Source organism: Gouania willdenowi, chromosome 20, assembly GCF_900634775.1.
Source record: "Gouania willdenowi chromosome 20, fGouWil2.1, whole genome shotgun sequence".
Taxonomy (NCBI): Eukaryota; Metazoa; Chordata; class Actinopteri; order Blenniiformes; family Gobiesocidae; genus Gouania; species Gouania willdenowi.
In genome coordinates, this window is record NC_041063.1 from 1,255,656 (window position 1) to 1,279,086 (window position 23,431).

Genomic DNA, 23,431 nt, shown 5'->3' on the forward strand with positions numbered 1-23,431 from the left:
GAAGGGGTCCAAGAACAGATCCCTGAGGAACCCCACAGGACATTGGTAATCTGTCAGATTCAAAGTTTCCAATGCTTACAAAATAGCTTCGCTCCTCCAAGTATGACTTAAACCATTGCATTACTACTACACTACTACACACTACGTGTGTGTGTTCCTCAAATATCTCTGCAGATCAGGTTCAAGGATGTGCAACGTCGGATTTCATGTAAACTGAGATGTGTAAGAATTTGAAGATGAAAGATACTGTTTTATTTCTTGATGTCAATTTATTTTTATTTTAAACTGTTTTTAAGTTGTCATTTACATGATCAATATAAATCACATCAAATTAAATCAAATATTATTCTATATAATTTTAACTGTATATAATGTAATACACTGTATTGTCTTCATTGAGAAGGTATTTTTGGCTCCAGGAGGAATTAAATCCAGGTGAGATGAGGTTAAATGGTTCCTTGTCGAGTAAAGGTTACAGACCCCTGACCAGGGAAGAGGGTTAGGAGACCCCACTATCAGAGCTGGACCCTCTGAATTTAATTACATAGGGTGAAACAATGCAGATGCTGAGTTGGTTATGTTACTGTTAACTTAATTCAAGTACAGCCTTTCTGCAAAATAAAAAAAACAGAATACATGTAACCTGTTGTTATGCTTTGCCGTTATTTAAAAAAAAATTGTGACGTCTTCTTTTGAAATTATATGAAATAAATGACCTGTTATTTCAGCCACTGCTTGTTGCAAAAAAACTTGTCATTGTCAATCTTTACTTCAAACAAAACTACGGTACTCCAGGTAAGTCAACTGTTCATCAGCATGTATGTCTATGCTGTACACTACCCCCAATCAAAAAAAGGGTGCGACCAAATTCTGTGCTGGTGTGACCAACTGGAAAAGTTAGTGTAGAGCCCTGAAAAGGTCTAAAATGGTGAAAAAGATAATGAAATAAGATTTTAAAATTAGAGTGGCCAAGAACAGACAGAAAAGGTAGTAAAAAGGGTTAAAAGTGGCAAAAAAAGTAGGAACAATTATAGTTTAAACTGGCAAATAATTGGCATGACAAATCATTAATGTGGTCAAATTGGCAAACAAACAAGCATGGAATATGATGAAAAGAAGTTAAACATGACAATAATGGGTCAACATATGCAACATATGCAATGTGTTAAAAGGCATTGGAATTTGATGAAGTAGATGATCTAAAAGAAGTAGCAGAAATGGGAGTAATGTAGCAAAAATGCATTAAAAGGAGCAAAAATATGGCAAGAAAAGTGATGAAAATATGTTCAAATATGGCAAATTTGGTGTAATTGCAGAAAAATGGTTTAAAAAAGAAAGCAAAAATGGGCTGAATTTCAAAATAAATATTTCTAGTTTCTTGAAGGCAAATGCATGCGCTACAGGTATTTTGCAGTTGGAAAGATCAGATGCTATTAAATTGGGAGCTGTATAGGTCAGACCGTTAAAGCTGAATCTTGTTGGATATAAGCCTTAATGCATAAAGGAAACTAGCTAATTCAGCAGCTAACGCTAACCTAATGTATTAGCCACTAGTGAGTGAAATTCCTCTTTTAGTGCTGAAGAGAAGTGTCTAGGTTGCTTGCGTGGCGTGGGATTGTCACCATTATTTCAGACACTTACATGTCCTCCACTGTGATATCTTTGAGAATTTGGCAGTAGTCCACATTCCAGACGGCCTGGTCGTCCCAGACTTTGGAGGCCAGGAGGATGGCGCCCAACACAATACGCTTCCAGTTGGCGGGACAGATGTCGATCTCAGCGTAGGTCAGAAGTCTTTCCAGGTACACCTGAGACAAAGATACACGTTACGTATGGTTACTATTTTAGAGTCATAGACGTATAACAAAAGTGTGCGAGACCATGTTGTGAAGCTTAAATCTAATTATGCATTATCAATTATCATTTGAATGGTAATAAATCAATTTATTCAAGGAAATCAACTTTTTATAAACAATGAGAATATTATCAAATTTCTAGACAAAATTTGACAGATGTTTCCACAACAAACACACAAAAAGATTCCAAAAATGCACAAAAAAAAATCCGACACACACAACAACAACAACAACAGAGAAACACAACAGCAAATATACAAATGACTCCAAAGACACACAAAATCACAACAAATATTCAGAAAATGACAGAAACATATGCAAAATTACAAGAACACACAATGGGCAATTAAAAACATTGATTTTGAATACTACAAAACCCACAAAACGACTACTATATACTGTAACACAAAAAGATAATTTGTTTAATGTATTACACAAACAAAAGGAGTCCAAATAGACAAAATTCCAAAAAAAAAAAAACAATCAACTCCAAAAACACAAAAAATGACAACTAAAATTCAGACAATGACAGAAAAAAAAACTAATAAAGAAAAAACTTTAAAAAACAATGACTGAGAAATAAAATCCAAAAACACACAACCTTAATTAACAAAATCACAAAAAGACAACAAACGAAGACACAAAAGCCTTTGTTCTTTCCTGGACAGTTGTTTAGATTGCTCATTATATTATATATTATAGTGATAATGTGGCCCTTGGATAAGACAATCACACGTGTGGCTCTGCTGTGATTAATTATCTGGTTCATTAAAGTGACTGTTTATAGTGACTGAAGCATCTCAGCAGCAGCGCTCACACTATAATGAGCCATTCAGCGTTTCATAAAACACCAGTGGTCGCTAGATGAGCATGGCTCTGGTGTCATGTGACCCACAATGAGATCCAGAGGGTGAGACAAAGCTAAAGAGAGGAGGACAGGTTGTTGTTGTTTGATGGTGTCATTTTGCAGCCTGCGCCGACACTACATCAGGCTCTAATTGGACGAGTCGTGCTGGGCTGGGATTAGTGCCTGCAGGCCGTGGTTGGCCGCTTTCTGCCGTGGAACCATTCAGCAAACGGAGACGACAGCCTGTGTGATTTAATGGCTGGACCTCATGCTGCTCAACTCACAATATAAACAGCACAACAGAAAAAAAAGGAGGAGGTGGTGTTTGTTTTTTGTTCCACCACAATGAAGCCAGAGGGTTAAAGTCTGGTGATCACTTCTATCACTAGATGATCTAAAAAATAAAACTATAAATATATTCCTTACAAATGTGGGACAGTGTTGGTTCTGTTAAAGTGAAATAGTATTCATGAATTGTTTCTTTTGACATACTATAATTATATATCGTTATACTAAATATCCAATAGCCCTTATATTAATTATCCATAAACAAAATATATTCTTACAAAACATAATTCAAACCGATCATTTCATTTTTTCGATCTGATTTCAAACCTATCTAAAGAACAAAATAAGCTTTAATTCATCACTATAACCTGACAGCTTTGATTGTTTGTTCATATTATTATGAATCTTGTTTCATTTTTTTCTACTGTAATGTGTACACTTACTATTTAATCCTTATTTAATTAAAACTTTTAAACTAAATTATGTACGTTTTTCTTTCTCTTTCTTTCGTGTTTATTATTTTTATTTTGTATTAATTATTAATTATTTTTTTATTTTGTAATATTTCTTGAGCATCTGTAACACAGGTAATTTCCCCCTGAGATAAATAAAGTACTTCTGATTGTGATTACTTAAACAACGAGACAATCAGATATAAACAACCTCACGGACAGACAGTTTATCAATAAAGACAGATTGAGATCAAGTGCAAAAATCTAACAAATGCAAAGTCTGCCTTTTAAATACTAAACTTAATACACATTGAACAACTCATATACATATACCAAATAAATCAAAAAAGCACAATGTTAAATAACTGATCAATCAATAATCTTGTATGTAATTTGTATTGTTTTAAATTATGTTCTCATTTAATACATTTTGATTACAATTAATCACAATTACTGAGCCTAAAATAAATAACCTAATATAAGTTAACCTTCCTGTTGTGTTAGCCTTCTGTTAGCATTCTCTTCTCTGGTCTTTGGAGAGAGCAGACGTGTTTTCGTTTGCTCCGATAACACGACCTTGGCTACAGCTGGCTACAGCTGGCTACAGCTGAACAGCCTGAACAGCCTGAAAAACTGGGCCCAAGACTGAAGGAAAATGGTGAAAAAACCGCAGGGAGGCCCTTCAGAACCCAATTCCGGTTTGGAAGAGGTCAAGGAGATGATACGCGAGGGTCTACAAAACCTATCTGCCGAGATAAAGTCGTTGGAAAAGACGCTGGAAAACTCACTGGAAAGACTACAAAGCGAAACAAAGGTACTGAAAGAAAAGAATGAAAGAAATGCTGAAGAGATAAAATTGTTGAACGCGAGGGTTGAACAGCTGGAACAAAAGGAAAGAGAGAAAGATGTCATCATCACAGGCCTAAAGATAAAACCCAGGAGTGACGAAGAAACAAAATCGATTGAACAACAGGTCATTGACTTCCTGAAGTCGAAGGACATTGTCCTGAACCCTGACAACATCAACTCCTGCCATCTCCTGCCAAAGAGAAATGATACCAGAGCTGTAAAAATAACCTTCACGAATATAAAATTCAAAGGAGAAATACTCAAGCAAAGAAATAAACTCAAGGGAACGAAGGTGTACATCAATGAAAACCTGACGAAACAAAATGCAAGCATTGCATGGAAGGCACGTCAAATAAAAAAAGAAGGAAAGATTGTCAAGACTTGGTCAAAAAACTGCAGGATTTACATCCTGGAAGAAGAGGACGGAAAACCAGTTCTTATCAAAACGATGGACAACTTGGGAAAATATGAAGGATCCACCTAAACAACAACACTACTGATGGTAATCATGGATATGGACCCAGATTTATATAAACACTGGAAACAAAACTCAGACTGTGATTATTTTACGGAGACCGATTTAAATGTGAAACCAAGAGTAAAAAAGGTCTGTCATTTATTCATTTCAATTACTAGGTGGTGGGGTGATTAAGGATTACATTAAATTTAAATTCAAAGTGTTTATTGTCATATGTGCAGTTAGAAACACGTTTTTTTTTATACAATGAAATTACGGCCTTGCTTATGAGCTGGGATATAATAATGTGTTTATACAAGTTAAATCTAACAGTGGAAAATACAACACTGCCAATAAAACTAACAACAGCAGTTAGAAACATGCTTATGAACTAAGATATATTACATTAAAATACTGCCTTGCTTGTGAACTGGGATGTAGTGATGTGTTTATACAAGTTGGATCTGATCCCATCATCAGACAGTGGAGGATACAACACTGCCAATGGAACTAACAACAGCTGGATTACCCTTGATGTAGAGACAAAACAAGGTGACATTGTGGATGAAAAGGGAAAAACCTTCCAAACACCTTCGAAAGAGGAACTATTCTTGAACTGGAGGAATGCTAACAACGTCTGGCAGGGAACAAGGCCAACGCAAACAAAGATAGAGAGGACAACACTGACTACAGATGGACGTTCAGAAGAAATCAAGAATGTTTGACCAGAGAGACATGTAAACCCATGTAAATTTGCGATGGTAAAACAGGGGACGGGACCCGGATAAGCAAACTGCTTCTCTCGTCTCCTTTTTCGGCATGTACAAAAAAAAAAAAAAAAAAAAGTGAATGTAACCATGTCGGAAATAAACTGAATAAATAAATAAATCTCTAATGAAAACAGGTCCTAAATCAGCTGTAAATACACTGAATACAAATATCCATCATCTAATTTATTTCCTATCTATTGGTTACATTGTTAGGCTTCCTAATCAATGAAAATATAGGTTTTAATAATTATGGTGTGGTCGTCTGATACGTTTTGTGTCAGTGTACCCCTAGATTAATTTTTTATGTAAATGGTAAAATGTGAGAAAGCTTTATATGTACATGTGTGTCAAACTGTAACATGGTTCCCCAGTTATGCGTTAAATTATAATTGACCTTTTCTTATAGAATTTTCATGGCAATTACAATTACAAAATCAATTATCTGAACTCAATTACAATTTATTTACGATTACGACAGCAACATTTTATGAAAATTACAATTACAATTGTGCCATAATTGTAATTAATTACAATTCTAATGGACTCCAACCCTGCCGCTCATTAGGTTAATTTAAATTCAGTTGATCAAAACAATCAATAAACCTGATCAGATTCAGTAAACCATTGATTCCTGAGGGAAAATCAGGTGACGTTAATGGCGCGTTCACACCAAACGCGTCAGGTGTACATAGACAATATATGGTGGACACGCTTCTCGGAGCGTCAAGAGGTCCCGCTGTGCGTCCCGTGCCTCCTGTGTGGCGCATTTTGTAGCTTTACGTGCGGCGGACGCAGCACGTTTTGAGATTTCAAGCTTCAAGCCTCCAATGCGACAGACGCTTGAGTTGAGATTGTTGAATTTTTTAAAAAACACAAACTGGAGACAGATGGACAGGGACTCTTCTATAATAAGAGCATAATAAAGTTGTATTATGGCTTCATACACATACAAAGTCTTTTTATCATTGATTCCTTCAATCGTTAGTTAGAGGATGGTTTGCTCTTTCTTACTACAGGGTGAACACAAACACCTCGCTACAATTTGATGACGCGTTCCCACTTTGATGACGAATTCCACTGAGCTGGAGAAGCCGCGCCTCCAGGAAGCTCTCTGCCTTGATTGACATGTAAACAGACACGCCCACGAATGTGTGCATTGAGCATGAGCTCGGCTACGGAGTGGGTGGGAGGAGGGCGGGCTGTCCTCTGGCCCTACGTCACCACGTGGCGAGGAGGAAGTCAGTGTCCCATCGATAGACACGCCCACTCATGAATATGCATAAGTAGGCCACAAATCAGCCTGTTTGTGTAGAGTTGCTCAGAAAGTGACTTTTTAGAGGCTGAAACTCTGGAAAACAGGCGAGTTTGGGAAAATAAACCTCAAATACTATGTTTTTGGGGTTCTTGGAACAAATGGAGATGATGAAAAAAAGCATGACATGTGACCTTTAATATTACTTATTTTCTTATTTCTTACGTTTATGTTTAATTATGGTTTTCTTTTTTATTAGTATGTATTCTGTTTCCTCACAGGAGTTAAAAAGTAATATTTTTTGAAAAAATTGGATAATATTTAAAAAAAAAAAAAACTGAATTTAAAAAAGTAACGTGGAAAACATGGAATTTGGAAAAAAAACAAATGAATTTTAAAGGGCCCTGAGTGCTTGTTTTTCTATTGACTTGATTGAGTGTCTCTCTGATGCTTCTCAGGTTTGAACAACTACAGAATAATTTCACTCTATTCTAACAAAAGCTGTTTGTTTTCCTCTTTACTGTGAGATCAGAGCTATCAGTTGAGATAAAGACACATTAGTGAATCACCTTTATTCACAATCTGACCAACAACGCTGTAGTTCATACATGCTCCCTTTCCTTGTTCCAGGGCTAAAAATCCAATTTGACTGGATTTTTGCTGAGAGCACATGCTGAACGGGTCTATTCCATCCCCTGGAGAAAACTCCCTCCTTCTCTATGATGTAATAACTGCCTGGCTGCTTTTATCTCCTCTCTGCTCTACTGTTGGCTGTGTCAGCTGAGATAACTTCATCCTCCAACAGCCAAAAGCTCAATTTAACTCCTGGCTGCTTGCCAGCATCTTTTTATTTTTTGCTCTGTGGGAACTGAGAGGCGCAACATTTGTCAAGCTGTGCATTTGAGAGTCTTAAACAAGGATTTTTGTTTCCAAGAGATCACCTGCAGCTACAACCATAAGAGTGTCAGTCCTATTGGTTTCATGTTGCTCTGTGCACAAAAAAAAAAAACTTTCCTCCTGTACTGGGACACAAAGTGAGGAAAAAGGAGACACACATTGATCTGTGACTGCTAAGGATATCCTTTGTGCTGCTTGGATCAACGTTTAATCCCATATATTTTAAAGGTCCCATACTATGCAAATGTCACTTTTTAATGTTTTAAAACAGTTATATGCATCTCCATAGCCTCAGTATTAACTCATTGCCTGCCAGCTATTTTCACAACATAAACCCCCCTCGCTGCCAGCCATTTTAGAGCATGTTCACTGATATTTTAAGACCCACAGAACATTTTTTACTATGACTATGTATAATCTGAAACCAGATTCTGAAAGAATAGACTCTTTACTTTCATCATAAAAAAATATGTTTCGTTCTTCTGTAATCAGCAGTTGAATATCAGTAAGTTTCACAGAAAATGTCAATTTTTGACCCGAAAGCTGAGAAATCAGGCTTTTTGTGAAAAAAAAAAAAAAAAAAAACTATCAAGCAGAACATTGTCTTTGAGGCTAATGTTTTCAGCTTTAGTGACACCTCAAACATCTGAACATTGGTTCCTTCTATCAAACAATAAATCAACACTGAGACTGGGCTTTTGATTCAAAGTGTTTGTTGTCATTTGCACAGTAAAGGAACATGTTTGGTTGCACAATGAAATGCGGCATCGTGAAACGCTCTGAGTCTCACGCTTGTTGAATGTCTTTTAACACGACTGACACATTCCTAATAGTCCTCCTAGATCCACACATGCTCTGCTCCAAGTGTGCGCTGCTTTAAATCTACCATCTTACACTCTTTTTTCCATTTTCTCCCTCATAATCTCTTCACCTCCTTCTGTGCAGTTTATAACCATCACTAATTTCTCAACCCAAAGTGCAGTGCTGCCATCTACAGGGCAGGAGTTGGTGACTACACCACAGTAGAAGTCTTCTATATAATGGGAGACCTCTGCCACAGTGCTTCCTCGCAACCCCTGTGATAAAACATAGTCGACGTACATATTCGTCAATGGCAGTGAACGTTCAGATTTGAAATGCCGTATATGTACATCAAAGGCAGTGAGTTAATCTCCAAAAGTGAAAATGTATGATTCCACCATCCCTGGTTTGCTCTATATGTTGTGGAAAGTGTGCTCAAACAGGCAAGTTGGAGTTTGTTCCGTTTATGATGTCATAAGAGGAATAACTGCCCCTCCACTACTCCTGCAATTTGAGCTCCACCCTCACTATTTACTTTGTGGGTAAACAGACGTAATTAAGGCAGGACGCCACACACAAGTGTATTTTTCCTCCCATCAGCTGAGCCTCTCAGGACCCAATGGAAAGATTTTATGTTTGCTGGTTGTTAACAACACCTCATAACTGAAGCACAGTCATAGAAGATGTAAGTTCATATAATTTTGTAAAGTTGTTTTATGCTACCCACAATGATTTTCAAACAGATGTAATATTTATTTCATTTTGGAACCTTATTTACAGATTCAGACTTAGGGAACTAACTTCCAAATGAAATACATCACTTTGAAATTTGTTCCTAGAAGCACGAAAAAAAAAATAGTTTATTGTGTTGCACGCCTGAAAATAAAAATACGTGAGAGTTTCACGATGTGCGTACCAAAGTGACGATGGCACACTCCGCAGTGAGCTGCGCTGCGCTGAACAGCGTCCTCACAAAGCGATAGATCTGCTTCTGCTCTGGATCGTGTTTGTCGTAATCTGCTGGAACCTCGGATTTCTACAACAAACCAAATGACAACAAAAAATAAAAATCTCAAAAAACACACTGGAGATCTCCATGTTATTTCATTCACATGATGAGCCTATTGCTTGTCCTACTGATGAACTCTGACTGATGTACAACTTGTACAGGATGAAAAGTTGTGTTAAAGTGAGTACGGTACTTACCGAGAGCGGATGTAGTTTTTCATCAAAAATGTCTAACACCATTCTACCATCAACGTCCCTGAAATCACAAAGTAAAAAGTCACATCATGAGTGCATGGAAGAAATTATAATAAAACATGGAAATTGTTTTTTTCCATATTTTTACTGCAACCACATGATCACTTAACACATCTGAGTCTTTTTGCTTTCACACTTACCTATTATTCATTTGAACACGCCTTTAAACAATTAATGGTCAGCCAACACCGTGTGACTTTATTTAGTTTTCAATTCCAACTTCCATTTAGCAGCAGAATGCTCCTGACAAAGTTCTAAAAATCAGAGCATTTCTGGCATTTAAACCATTCTTCAAAATTGTCAGTCAGGTGAAGGCTACAGACCACGTTGGTTTAGTTTAAAGTGTTGGCTAAATACTTAGGCTTTTGAAATTAAAGGCAAACACTTCGGAAAGCAGTGGTTCCCAAATAAGGGTGTAACAAATATCGCAATATTTATTTACGCAAATATCGTATTGACCCAAAAAATGTCCATATAGATCTTTTTAATTATGTTTTTAAACAAAAATAATAATAATTGCGCTAAACATACTGTATGCATAGCATGTAAATGCCCGGTAACTGTCAGTGAACCACATCAGACCTTATTAATCTACCTCACTCCTCTATGCATTTTAGCTGAAAGTTAAATGCACTTTATTTTCATAAAACATACTGGGCACTTTTATAGATGAATGTGGTTACTTTGTATTTTTTAAGAATTTGAGAATTTAACAGAACCAGAATCTGATGTAGAATCAGAAGTTAAACTATTTTGAAAAATGTAATTTGACAGTTTGATAAACATTCCACTTGTTTTTACAGAACTGTAAGGTTGATTATCAGAGCTACGCAGATGACACACAACTATATCTATCACTGAACCCAGATGACCATGGTCCCATTGAGGTGTTGTGTGACTGTTTAGAAAAAGTAAACTGCTGGATGAGTGAAAACTTCCTTCAACTAAACCATGACAAGATGGAGGTGATTGTCTTTGGTAAAAAGGAAAAGAGGACTGCTGTCAGCAATTATCTAGAGTCTCGATCTTTAAAAGCTAAAGACCAAGTCAAAAACCTTGGTGTTCTGATTGACTCAGATCTTACATTCAGCATCAGATCAAATCTATCACAAAAACATCTTCTACCACCTAAAGAACATCTCCAGAGTAAAAGGTTTAATGACTCAGAAAGATCAGGAGAAACTGGTCCATGCTTTTATCTCCAGCAGACTGGACTATTGTAATGGTCTTCATCAAACATCTACAGCTGGTTCAGAACGCTGCAGCTCAGGTCTGAACCAGAACAAAGAGGTCAGAACACATTAGTCCAGTTTTAAAGTCTTTACACTGGCTCCCAGTCAGCCTCAGAGGAGACTGTAAAGTTCTGCTGCTGGTTATAAATCTGTGAATGGGTTTGGTCCAGAATACATCAGTGAGATGTTAGTCAGGTATGAACCCAGCAGGTCTCTGAGATCTATGAACACAGGTCAGATAGTGGAGCCTAGAGCTCACAGTAACCATGGTGATGCTGCTTTTAGTTGTTATGCTGCAAAGAAGTGGAACAAACTGCAGCAGAGCTGAAGTCAGCATCACGTGAACATTTTTAAATCAAAGTTAAAGGCACTTTTTTTCTCTACTGTGTATGATTGAGAAAGAGATTTATGGTCATGTTGTTGATGTAATCTGTTTGTTGATGATTTTAAATGTTTTTTGCTGCCGACTAGATTTTAAGCCGTTGAATGTTTTCTGTTGCACTTTTTGATCATGTAAAGCACATTGAGTTGCCTTGTGTATGAAATGCACTTTACAAATACATTTGCCTTTTGATATTTGTGCTTGAATTAGAGTTAGTTACTATTTACTTGTTCTTGTAAGTATAAAAAAATGAAATAAATTGTATTTCATACCATCTTGTACTTGTAAAGGTGAAATTTGTAATTACTGATATCGCGATGTGAATCGTGAATTGTATCGTAAGACCAGATTCACGGCAATGCACGGCCTTGCTGAACATTGAGCATGAATAATCAAAAAATATTTAAATTCTTTGCACTCAAATAACTTTATTAATACTGTTCTAAAATATGTGATTGTACATTATTTGTTATTTTCATGAGTTTCAAAGAAGAAGTGCCCATTTTTACCTTTTTCAATAAAGGGTAAATTTTTTAGCAAATTTTGCAAAAATGTAGCTGTGATAGCAGGTTGGGGTGGGGGGGCCTAAAAATGTTTTATTCTTCAAGGGGGGCAAAATAGAAAAACTTTGAGAACCCCTAAAAGAACTTAAAAGCATCGATGTCATAGTACATTAATGGTCAGACTGTCTCGACTTTTCATTCATTTATTTATTATTATAAAAAAGCTCTTTTATAATTAAAGTTATTGTGCATTAGACGATTGGTTACAATTATTATTAATAACATTAGAGTCCATAAAATGCACACACTCTCTAACCACAACCTATTTTTATGAATGTGAACAATGAGACATTGAATTTTAAATACGAAACTGATGCAGTTCTGAGTCTTGATCTTAATTTATCAATAAATTATTTTGGCAAATATGATGCAATAAGTGTAGTTTTTACTGGTAGTAAAAAAGAAACTCATAAAACTGGTTTTGGCCACTTGTGATGTTTGTTTTTGCTTCCAGGCACCAGTGCATGTGTGTCTAGAAGTTTACAGTCCTTCAAAGAGTAATTTCAGCTTCATTTAAAAACTAAAAGAATTGAATTAAAAAAGAAAAATACTTTATCTTACCTGTTTTTTATGTGATAGTATATCGCTAGGGCTACACTGTAAAACAACAACAACAACATGGAAAGAAATCAACATTTTCAGCTTCACTTTGACCATATTTAATCATTGAATGCAGCTCAGTTAGTTACCATTTGATTGTGTATTTGAGGTTGGGTTGACTGACAGTGCTGTCGTCGATGAATATTGTGGAACACGAGCTGTACTTTCGCCTCACGGTGCCAGAATGATGCTGTTCATATACATTCCATTAAAGAAAACACACACACACACGGGTCAATTTCTATTTGCGTCACACACAGACCAGACAACGGCCTCCTGGTGAGGACGGTTCAGGAAGTGGAGCACCTGCTGCCCCCGAGCTCACTCTGTCCTCCGTCACAGCTAACGATGCTACAGGCACTAACACGACTGAAAACAACCTTTTTCCACTGAAAACATTTCTATCATCAAACCAACACTTGTTTTCTTTCTTAATAATAAATTCTATTATTGATAATTTACTTTTATATATTTTATTTTAAGGGTTCTGGGGTGGCCGATACATTTAAAGGAATACTCAACCCAAAATACAAAGACAGCTAAACTGAAAGATGCACAAGCAAATTGGCTGAAATCTCCAAAATTGTGAATCCCACTAGTAAAAAATATGTTATGAGCATTAGAAGCTAAAAGTTAATAATCATGACTCCAAAAACATTTCTTACACAAATTAGTAATGTTTTGTTCAGCTTTAGAAGGGCTCAGATGGTAGAGGGGTCGTCTTCTGATCAAGAGGTTGGGGCTTCGATCCCAGTCAATACCTGTCTATAGGTCGAAGTGTATTGTAAAGCGATTTGAGACTACCTAAGTGTAGGGATAAAGAGCTATATAAATCAACACTATTTACCATTATCTAAGGTGCATTCATGTGATGGGTTGCGTATCACTTTAAGTAGCTTCAAAAACACAGGAGGGGATGAAAATGCATTTTTTGTTAAAACTACATCTGTAACAAACATCAAACTAAAGTGGGGTACACACATAAAGATAATCAAGCCGTGTGTGTTCCCTTTCCCGACCAAGGACAGATTATCTTATGTTTTATATGATCATCCAATCAGAAGATACTGTGGTGTGTTAGGACTCAGTAAATTTGTCTCAATAATCTGCTTGAAATGGGTCAGGGACGACAATCGTGAATATTAAACGTATTCAAAATTTACGATAAAAACTCCTCGTGTGTGTGTGCGCGTGCGTGCATGCGTGCGTAAGCAGACGACTCACGATTCATGGACGTGTGATCGGTGACGTGGAACGTAATGTAACCAATCAAGAAGCGAGCTGACTGAGGAACAAGTAATGCTACGTTCAAGGCAACTCAGAATTTTCAACTCAGCCTTTCAGAGTTAAAAATTCTGATATCTGAGTTTAACCGAGTTAAGCGGGAGCACTTGGAAATTTCTCAAACATGACAACAGAACACGTCTGAACCGAATGAAGCCGACGTCTCTTTAAGCATGAACCCGCTTCAACCAGCCATATCCGTGCATGCATTGATCCGATGAGAGTTGCTTTAATATCAGCTTTATTTACTAGTCTAAACTAAGCAGCTCCGTGTGACACTACTACACGGTACGTGGGTCTTTCTCACGCTAATCGAAACACATCACCTGACTGTTTATTTACTGCGCAGCGTTCGAACCCGTCCCAAGCTCATAGTATCAGAATCAGAAAGGTTTTTTTTTTTGGCCAAGTGCAGCCTAAAACAGCCCAAGAAATTTAACTTGGCAGTAACCATAAAAAATAAGCCAGAATCTGGTCGGTCGGGTTCGGGCAAAGAATTGAAGCTGTAGCCGACCGCTATAGAGTTCAATATTTTTTCCAACTTTATCGAGTAGGAGTTCTGACTTCAGGTGGCGTTCCAAATCACTTTTTCAAAGTAGGAGGTTAAAAAATCCCAAGTTAAAAGTTGCTTGGAATGCAGCATTAAGGTGCGTTCACACCGAAAGCGACTCTGGCAACTAGATTACATTTAAAATCAATGTAAATCACACAATGTCAAGCGACGTGACTCATGCAATATCAGCGACTCAATCGCACAATTGGAGTCGCTGGAAGTCGCTCAACATTGAAAATGTTGAACCTTTCAAGCGACTTTGAGTGACGCTGTATCGCGATATTCAATCGGCAATGAGTTTCTCCCGGCGTCACGTCATGAGGGCTAGATGAAGTGAAGAAGCCAGCAAAAAGCGCAACTATGTTCAAGCGACTCATCAGGGGCCATTGAAGTAATATAGTCGCTGAAGTCGTGTTCATTGTGAACGCACCTTTAGATCACATTCTTAGATCACTTGTTTGGTCACGTGAGATTTCTGTCTTGGAAGAAGATCGGTGGTGGAACTGAATGGTTTTGTGCTCTCACACAAACTGCTCATTGCCTGGTTTTTAATCATCTGTTACAGATAGAAAATCTCTTGAAATTTAGAAAATCCTTATGCGTGTACCCTTCAAAATGCTCCTATGGATGGAAGGCTAAATGCGAGGATGCACATGACTACATGTCATTAATGAAGTGATGAAAAACAGAGCGACAAGGATCAAAACTGAGTAAAATCAAAGGAGGATTTACCTTGTTTTCCGAAATGTGTGTAAACTTGCAAAAATACAAGACACTCAAATTACTTTCTGCAAATTATTATTTAAAAAACGTTATTTGATGTCACTTACATGGTTGATGTAAAGGCTTTTCCGTTTTTCCCGCACTGCAAAAGAAAGAAGAAGACAGGCGTTACATCGTGATTGTCAACAGTATCGGTGCATGAGCCCCAGAGGCAGAGAGCAGCTTTAACCCACAGTTATCACATCAATTTATACAGAATGAGACAAAAAAAACCTCACAGTTTACATACATTACAGCCGGGAAAGCAGCTGTAATGAAAAACATGGAAATCTTTATCTACCCCCTACATTAGAAAACAGCTTTCCTTGAGTTTTTGGACTGATTTGGGATCATTCTGGAATAAATATGATGCATGGACTTTGAACATCTTGGTTGTATCAGAACAAATTTGGCACCTACACACGTGTGTTTATTTGCGTCAATGTATCTCGAATGCTCGCTCTTGGTATCTCAAGACACAAAAGGAGGAAACAGAGCAGATGGAAAAAAAGAGAGGAAAATAGTTCACATTCACGCAGCGCAATGTCTCAGATTTTTCAACCCTCTTACGTTTTCTACTGGCATGCCACACGTTTATCTGCAGAGCCATCGTGATAGTATCTGTGCTTTCTATGATATAATTATCACGCGTTCCTGTTTTTGTGTTGATTCAAAATGGAAAAAATCTGTGTTGATCTTCTCTAAGGATAGAGAGTCAAACTAACATTTAATTTAAAAGTTGTTCTCTACCACTACCGATCCCAAAAACTCTGCCAAACTTACATTTATGATGTTTTCACAGAAACATCATAAATCATCATAAAACAGAAAGTTGTGCCAAACAATGGTGGATGTTAATACTGTGGCTTCAATGGACAAACCCGATGACGGATTAAATTTTAATTAACATACTATGGCAAACAGTGCAAACAAACCAGAACTAAAACAGAATCAAGCCAATCACTTTCTTCCTAATATCAGAAATGTCACTTCAAATATTCTCCAGGATTCCCAATCCCACAATGCAAAGCAAATGACCCCATGTGTCAACAAACCCCATTGTTTGGGATAGAGTCAAAAATAAAATCACAAGCAACTACTTCATTTGTTGATCTACAAAATCTATAAACGTCGTGATTTCTGATTGTGTTATTAAATGCGAGTTATCGTCCCCAGTTTCTTTAAAGAATAAAGATTAAGGCTTCCTCCTCTAGTATTTGTCTTACTACCAGGTAATATCCTTACAAGTTAAAGAAAACCCTGAAAAGATGGATAAGATGTATTTGTGTGATGCTACTGTTAGATAGATATACTGTACTTACTTAAACATGTTTTAAATTTGACTTGATACACGTTAGCTTTTAAATATTTTTTGGCGTAGCCATGCAGAGTTTTGCATCATAGACCACAAACATGAAAAAACACAGATAATAATTTTGCACCATACATAACAAAAGACTGATAACTATTCAAACTAAACACTCCAAACTTAAAGTTAATCTTGCTGGAATAGTTTGCAAAAGTATTTAAATCCCCACATTTTTTAATTGGGGATTTTTTAATTTAGGGATTAAATTTTTAAATCACTAAATTTCCAAATTTGTATTTTTGTTGAATTATATATTTTATATTTGTGTTATTTTTTTGCATACATTCTATTTACATAACTAGTGTTTTTCTATTTTTGTTTTTGTTTTATACTATTCGTTTTTTACTCTATTAATTCTTTGAGGACTTAACGGGGAACATGGGAACGTTATTTCATTATGTACATGTTATGCACATAATGATGAATCAAAATCACTGAATCCTTAAATGACTTCTGTAGCAGTTCAGGCACAAATTTATGAATTAGTAAAATATCAATAAAAAGAAAACAAAACAAGAAGACAGTCATCAACATCTCCTGCCAGATTAGTTGTCAATATAACTCACAACCTTTTCCCAAATATCTTAAATCTAAGAACATAGATGTATACATAAGAAAATATTATCACATCAGAATATAAAATTACTAACTATCTTAAAAGGTTTCTAACAAACCCTTTGAAGATACCTCAAACAGAGTAAAAAAAAACAGATCAAGGGCAATAACTCCGGAAAAGGTATTTGCGTACTTCTCATTTTCGAACTCCATCAAGGTATTGATACCCTGAAGCCGCACACCAAATTTGGTAATCGTATCTTAAACAGTTTCTGTGAAAAGCTGTCCCCTTTAACAGACGGACGAAGCTCAAACCTATGTCCTCCTTCCACACTTTGTGGTGGGGGATAATAAAGCAGTAGATGTAAACTACATTAGCCTCTAATGCTGTGGGGTTTTCTTTTAAACGACAGAGAAATAACAGATATATAAACAAAGAATGACATCAGCAGCAAAGGCCTGAAAACAGAACATGTAGAAGACTACACCACAGTGAGACTGCACCACGCTGAGCCAGACACTGAGCATAAAGGTCAGCCTGCTCACTGACAACACTCACAATCTTACCTTTTCTGTTGGACACAGCAACTGAAAAACAAAAGCTCAAGTTGGATCTATTTGTTCACAACAAAGACTGTACCTAAAAAAAAAAATCACCTTTAATCAATGTTTCCATAAATCCTCGGGGATATCAAATGTCTCTCTGGGCAGAAAGTAACAAATAGAACTAAATTCCAGAACATTAAACCAGCCTTCATGCTACAAATTCCAAAAACGCACAGGCTAATTCACGCTGCACGCTTACAGAAAACTGATTAAGCTTCTTATCATCAAGTAAGGAGATTATGTCACAAGTAGATTTAAAAAAACAAATATTTTACTTAAACTTTCTAATCCCATGAGTCTGTTATACTTGAGTATTCAGAACAGGAATGATCAAAACTCCTCAGTTTTTATCTGTATGAGGGTTTTAGTCTGGATTCATTTATCCACAAAGCACATAGTGGGTGACATTATGATCCTTAAAAATGCTTTTTTATCTTCCCAGTTTAAATCTCCACAATCGACTGATGTCAGTGTTTGAAACAATCACAAGCTAAGAAGCTAAAGCTGTGGAAATATCATCATGTTTGGAGTTGTATATTATTAGAAATACCCAGTATCTTGATGCATAAAGCATTTTATTGTCATCTGAGGTTCTAGTGCTGTTGCACTGTAAATGAACGATGTAGTACAGACAGAACTGGCGGCCCGGGGGCCACATATGGGCCTCACTCTAATTTTGTGTGGCTCCAAAAGCAATTCCCCAAAAATTGTTATTCAAGAAGTTAGAAGGAATATGAAAATAACTCCCAAAACACACAAATCTGCAGCAAAATGCACAAGGTACACCAAAAAAAAAAAAATTACATAAAATATAGACACAACAACCACTTAAACAAAATGACCACAAAACATTACAGAATAGCTTTACAAACACACAAACTGAACAAAATTACACAAAATGACAGGAAAACACAGAAAGTGACCCCGAAAATACACAAAATGATTGAAAAATGACAAAACCACAAACAAAGACAAAAGAAAAAAAACATTTTCCCCTCAGTATTAATGCTGTGATTGGTCATTATACTAAATGCTGACATGAATCAAATGATGAAATAAAACACCGAACATGTTTCATTCAGAGCTTTTAACAAACCTTTAACTGTGTTTGTAACTTTATTTTGTTAAATCTGCCTTACTAAAACAAAAGACATGAATTGAACTGCTTTAGATCTTTCTAATTCAACTCTTTTACAATGCAAAAATAGAGAAATTTAAACATATACCAACAGACAAGTCCATGTCCATCTACAAATAACTAATATATAGTGAAGGCTTCCAATTCCCCATATTGTGGTTCAATGTTGACCTATTTCCGTTTAATTTGTGTTTCCTCGGCTTTCCCTAATCAGATGTCATTACAGGTCATTAAACTTCCCCAAATTATGCCAAAAACAGTTATGGAGTCATCCATTTCAATAGTTTACATTAATTTTATATTTGTACTCAGCAGAAATGAGCTGAAACTATTTAGAGCAAGGTTTGGAGTTCAGCAGTTAGCTAGTTAGACATTAGTCCAATCGCTTCACAGCTAAATAATTGTTTATGTTTCTTTAATGGTGTTTTACAATGTTGATTTTATTAGATGGCTAAATGCTTATTCATGTGGATCTTGTTGGGTTTTTTCTTCATTATGAATTTTATATTTTGATAAGCACATTGAGACGACTTTGTTGTAAATTGCGCTATACAAATAAAGTTGAATTTAACTGAATTGAATTGAATTAATAACTCGCCAGCAGAAACATATGGAATTGTCATTGGTGTTGACATTGATGGTCTCAATTTGGAACGCCCTGCCTACCCAACCCAACCCTCGTGCTCACGACACGTCACTGTTCAAAGGGGGGGAGCAGCAGAAAAAGTTCAGGAACTACTGGTTTAGTCCCTGACATTGAACTATTTATTTCCATTTCAGAAAGTAAAATCTCTCATATTACATCAGAATTTACACAACAAATTACATTTCCGTCACTCTGACCACATGTTTATGAAGATAAACTGTCTGGATGTGTGTGATATTTTGCCAAAACATTAATGCTGCAAAAACAAATCGATGTAATTGATAATAAATTATCAAATGCATCGATTCGTCGTGTTGCGCGACAATGTCTCGGAACTGTGACGTCACTGTCATGGAGACGGCGCGGAGCAAGAAAAGGAGAGGAGAAGAAGAGCACGGGATGATGGCGGAGGCAGAGAAAAGGATTAAAAACAAAGTGTCGAAAGTGTGGGAGCACGTTAAGTTAAACGATAAAAAAACACAGGTAATTTGCAACATTTGCAAGTCGGACCTGGTATGGCACGGGAGTACGACCGCAATGATGCAGCACCTGAGACGTAGGCATGTCGGAGTGGAAAGCGGAAAGGAGAGCTCAGTAAGTGACGAAACTTTGTCAGGTTTTAGGTGTGAAAGGTGGTTCCAGCTGCACCAAAGTGTGCTGGAGGAGGCTTGGCAGGCAGAGATGTCAAACAGGAGAACCTTCACCTGTAAGTGATAATGTGTGGGACGAATCTGTGTGTCACTGTGTTGTGCAATTACCGTTACATATTTTACACATCTTAAGTTTAGAAATATTATATAATACAAGTCTTGGTAACAGTTTTTTTGGATTTAATGTTCATTTATTATTGCTCCTAAATCTCAGGTCCCTTTATGCAACAAAAATACCTCATTTTTATGCACATAAAACCTTTTTTTATATAGCATTTATTTGTGTGTTTTTATGTTATTACAGATGTTTGATAAAGCAAAGCAATTCAAAACTGTTTTATTATTTATGATTTTATATCTTATCAGCTCTGGGACATTTCAACTGAGAACATTTTATGCACTTTTTGTACTGTTTTTTTTTTAACTAATGTTCTGTTATGTACCTTATTGCGTTTAAGTTTAGAAACATTATAAAAACAAGTCCTGGTAACAGTTTTTGATTTGGATTTAATGTTTGTTGTTATTGCTCTGAAATCTCAGGTCCCTTTAAACAAACATTTAAAAAATGTTTTTAATAATTCATGATTTGATATCTCATCAGCTTTGGGACATTTCAAATGAGAACATGTGCACTTTTTGTACTGTTGTCTGTTTTAACTGTAATGTTAAATAAAGAGATGGAAGGAAAAAAAAACATGTTTCCCTTTATTCCCATTTTAAAAAATGTTCCCCGTAAATCTGATTAATCGATTATAAAAGGTTAGATTAATCGATTACTAAAATAATCGTTTGTTGCAGCCCTACAAAACATGCATGTACGGAAATATTCATAGCCATGCTGCAATTTCCACTTTATTTTGTTTTAAAAAAAATTAAAGAATATTGTCATTTTCTTTTCAGGAAATGAATGCCGTTTTTTTCATTTGTTTTCCATAACCATAAGAAAATTGAGGCAATACTTTACTTGCATGTGCAGTGAGAGATTGTCAGGTGTGCCTAGGAAATTACTCAATTTCACCTAATTACTAGTCTAAAAAATATTTTTTTTGTGCTGCCACGAGCCCCTCCCCATTATATTATTAGTATTATTATTATAATTATTATTATTAGTATTATTAATAAAAATAATAATAATAATAATAATAATAATAATAATAATAACATATTTATGTATTATGTATTATCAAAATAAAATATAAAATTACATGATATAAAAAAATACATTATATAAACAATATTTAACAGAATAGTTATAGTTCAATTGTAGTTAAGTTCTAATCATATTTTGTTTCTATGTTTTTATCCCTCCCACAATGTATATCAAGTATACAAACTATTGAACATGATTTGTTTGATTAGTTTTCTGGACACTTAATAAGAATTGCTGCATATTATTAATTGTACTTTTAATTTTTGCTGTTCATTTGATTCCTATTAAACCACTTATAAGAATGACTGTATATTGTTCATTGCACTTTTTACTAGAAAGAAGAAATGTGAAATATCATGAAAACCTTTTTTGTGTTTAAATGATTCCTATTCAAGACACTTTGATAAGAATAATTATATTATTAATATAATATAGGCTACAAAGTTTCATTTCTAATTTTATTCAACCAACAAATCATTTCAGCCCTAAAGGAAAACATTTAATAAATGGGTTTAAATCAGGACTCACCATCAGTTTGAGACTTGCTAAGGAAGATGGTACTGGCTCTGGGATGATCCGATGGATTATACTCCATTGGAAGATCTGAAAACAGAAAAATAAACAAGGGAAATGCTTACAGGTGCTTAAGTAGATGATTGGAATTACTTCACAGAGCATAAATAATCAGCACTCTATTGCTCAGGTGTCAAACACAGACTTTTCTTATTCTCAAGTGGGCCCCAGACTAAAGGTGGGGGATATTATAATATTACAGTGCCAGGGTTGGCATTTGTAAGTAAGGCACCGACAATATCCAAGCAATAAATGACTGATAGGAGTCCTCGCAAGATCTTCACTTCAGATTTCCTTCATTTTGTGATCAATTTTTGGATGATTTGGGGGAGTTTTGTCAGAATTTGCAGGATTTTCAAAAATTCTTTCCACAGTTTGCGGTTAAAAATCAGATAAAAACACAGAAACATTGTGAGCCCCTCCAGACATTAGGAATTTTTATTGTATTTGTGAATTTGGAGGGATAAAGTTATTTAAAGGGGTGGTATTGTGAAAAAATTATGATATACATCTCTTTAGCCTCATTCAGAGGGCCAAAGTTGAAAACGTTGTTTCCTCCCTCCTTTGTTATTCCACATCTAACTAAAATCTAACTAAAAAGCAAGGGACATCTGTGTGCGTGTGCGTGTGTGGAGCAAATATCTCCCCGACGCGGTGCAAGTTCGACCTGAAACTCGGTCAACAGGTTCCAAATACCCCAAGTGTGTGTATCTGTTATTTTGGAGTAATTTGGTCATTTACAAATGTTTATTTTAATTTTATTTCACTTCTGGACGGCCCCCGAAATGAAACCTATTCAACTTTTGACCTCAGGGTGTGAGGGGGCGCTAGCGCACCATCTGTTGAGAGACGACTTCCAGCATCCATTTTGAAGGCGAAACAGATGAACTGTGAATCAACTGCTATTCATCCACGTTCCAAATACCCCGAGTGTGTGCATCTGTTATTTTAGAGTAATTTGGTGATGAAAAACGCTCAAAACATTAATTTCATAATTACGGCTCCCTCGGTAAGAGCGCGCTACTTCCGGTTCCGGGTTCATGACGTCACCGTGTCGCAGGTTGTTTGGGTTAAAAAAAAAAAAGGTCAATATTAAAAACGTTTTTGTACCGCTAAAAGTCATTAAAGTTAATATTTCATGGTTATTTAATATTATTTCCGTGATTCCAAACTTCCTTTAAATCTCCGGTCACGGACTTCACTTCCTGTTTTGTCTCATGACTGTGAGCAGTGGCTGTGCTGATGAAGGGTTAGTCTACCTTATCACAAACTATCTGATTATTCAGACAGAGGAATGTAATGTTTTTGTGGTCCACAACACGGCTCTACTTTGATTATTGTTTGTTCTGCGCAAGGGTAAGTGTTCTTATATTATTCTATGTGCTAAGAAAGGATGCTAGCAGTTACAATGTAAACACACACACGCACACGGCTGATGCGGAGCACACAGAGCCGTTTAGAGAGAGTTGCGACTTTGGTGTTGCAAAACGTTTATTTTTCGGGATACTTCCGTGTCTCTCTTAGCAAGACGCGCGTGTGTGAAGATAACGCACGGAGGAGATGGATGTAGACGCACACACACGGTATTTATAATAAAATAATAAAATGTACTAAATGAGTAAAAAAAAAACTAAAC

At 36.1% G+C, this 23,431-nt stretch overlaps 1 protein-coding gene across 7 annotated transcripts in view; it reads right to left on the bottom strand.

Moving 5' to 3' along the window:
• LOC114454183 (cyclin-Y) overlaps window positions 1–23,431 on the bottom strand; it is an 83,368-nt gene that overhangs the window by 13,611 nt on the left and 46,326 nt on the right. For 2 of the 7 annotated variants that reach the window (XM_028434445.1, XM_028434444.1), the window contains exons 3-11: window positions 21,751–21,825; window positions 17,600–17,620; window positions 15,177–15,211; window positions 15,079–15,102; window positions 12,599–12,699; window positions 12,471–12,506; window positions 9,676–9,733; window positions 9,386–9,505; window positions 1,642–1,808 (exon numbers count right to left, since the gene is read on the bottom strand). In XM_028434445.1, the coding sequence (XP_028290246.1) occupies window positions 1,642–1,808; window positions 9,386–9,505; window positions 9,676–9,733; window positions 12,471–12,506; window positions 12,599–12,699; window positions 15,079–15,102; window positions 15,177–15,211; window positions 17,600–17,620; window positions 21,751–21,825 (637 nt within the window). The remainder of the gene's footprint in view (window positions 1–1,641; window positions 1,809–9,385; window positions 9,506–9,675; window positions 9,734–12,470; window positions 12,507–12,598; window positions 12,700–15,078; window positions 15,103–15,176; window positions 15,212–17,599; window positions 17,621–21,750; window positions 21,826–23,431) is intronic. The other 5 variants (XM_028434446.1, XM_028434447.1, XM_028434449.1 and 2 more) reach the window with 5 other exon arrangements.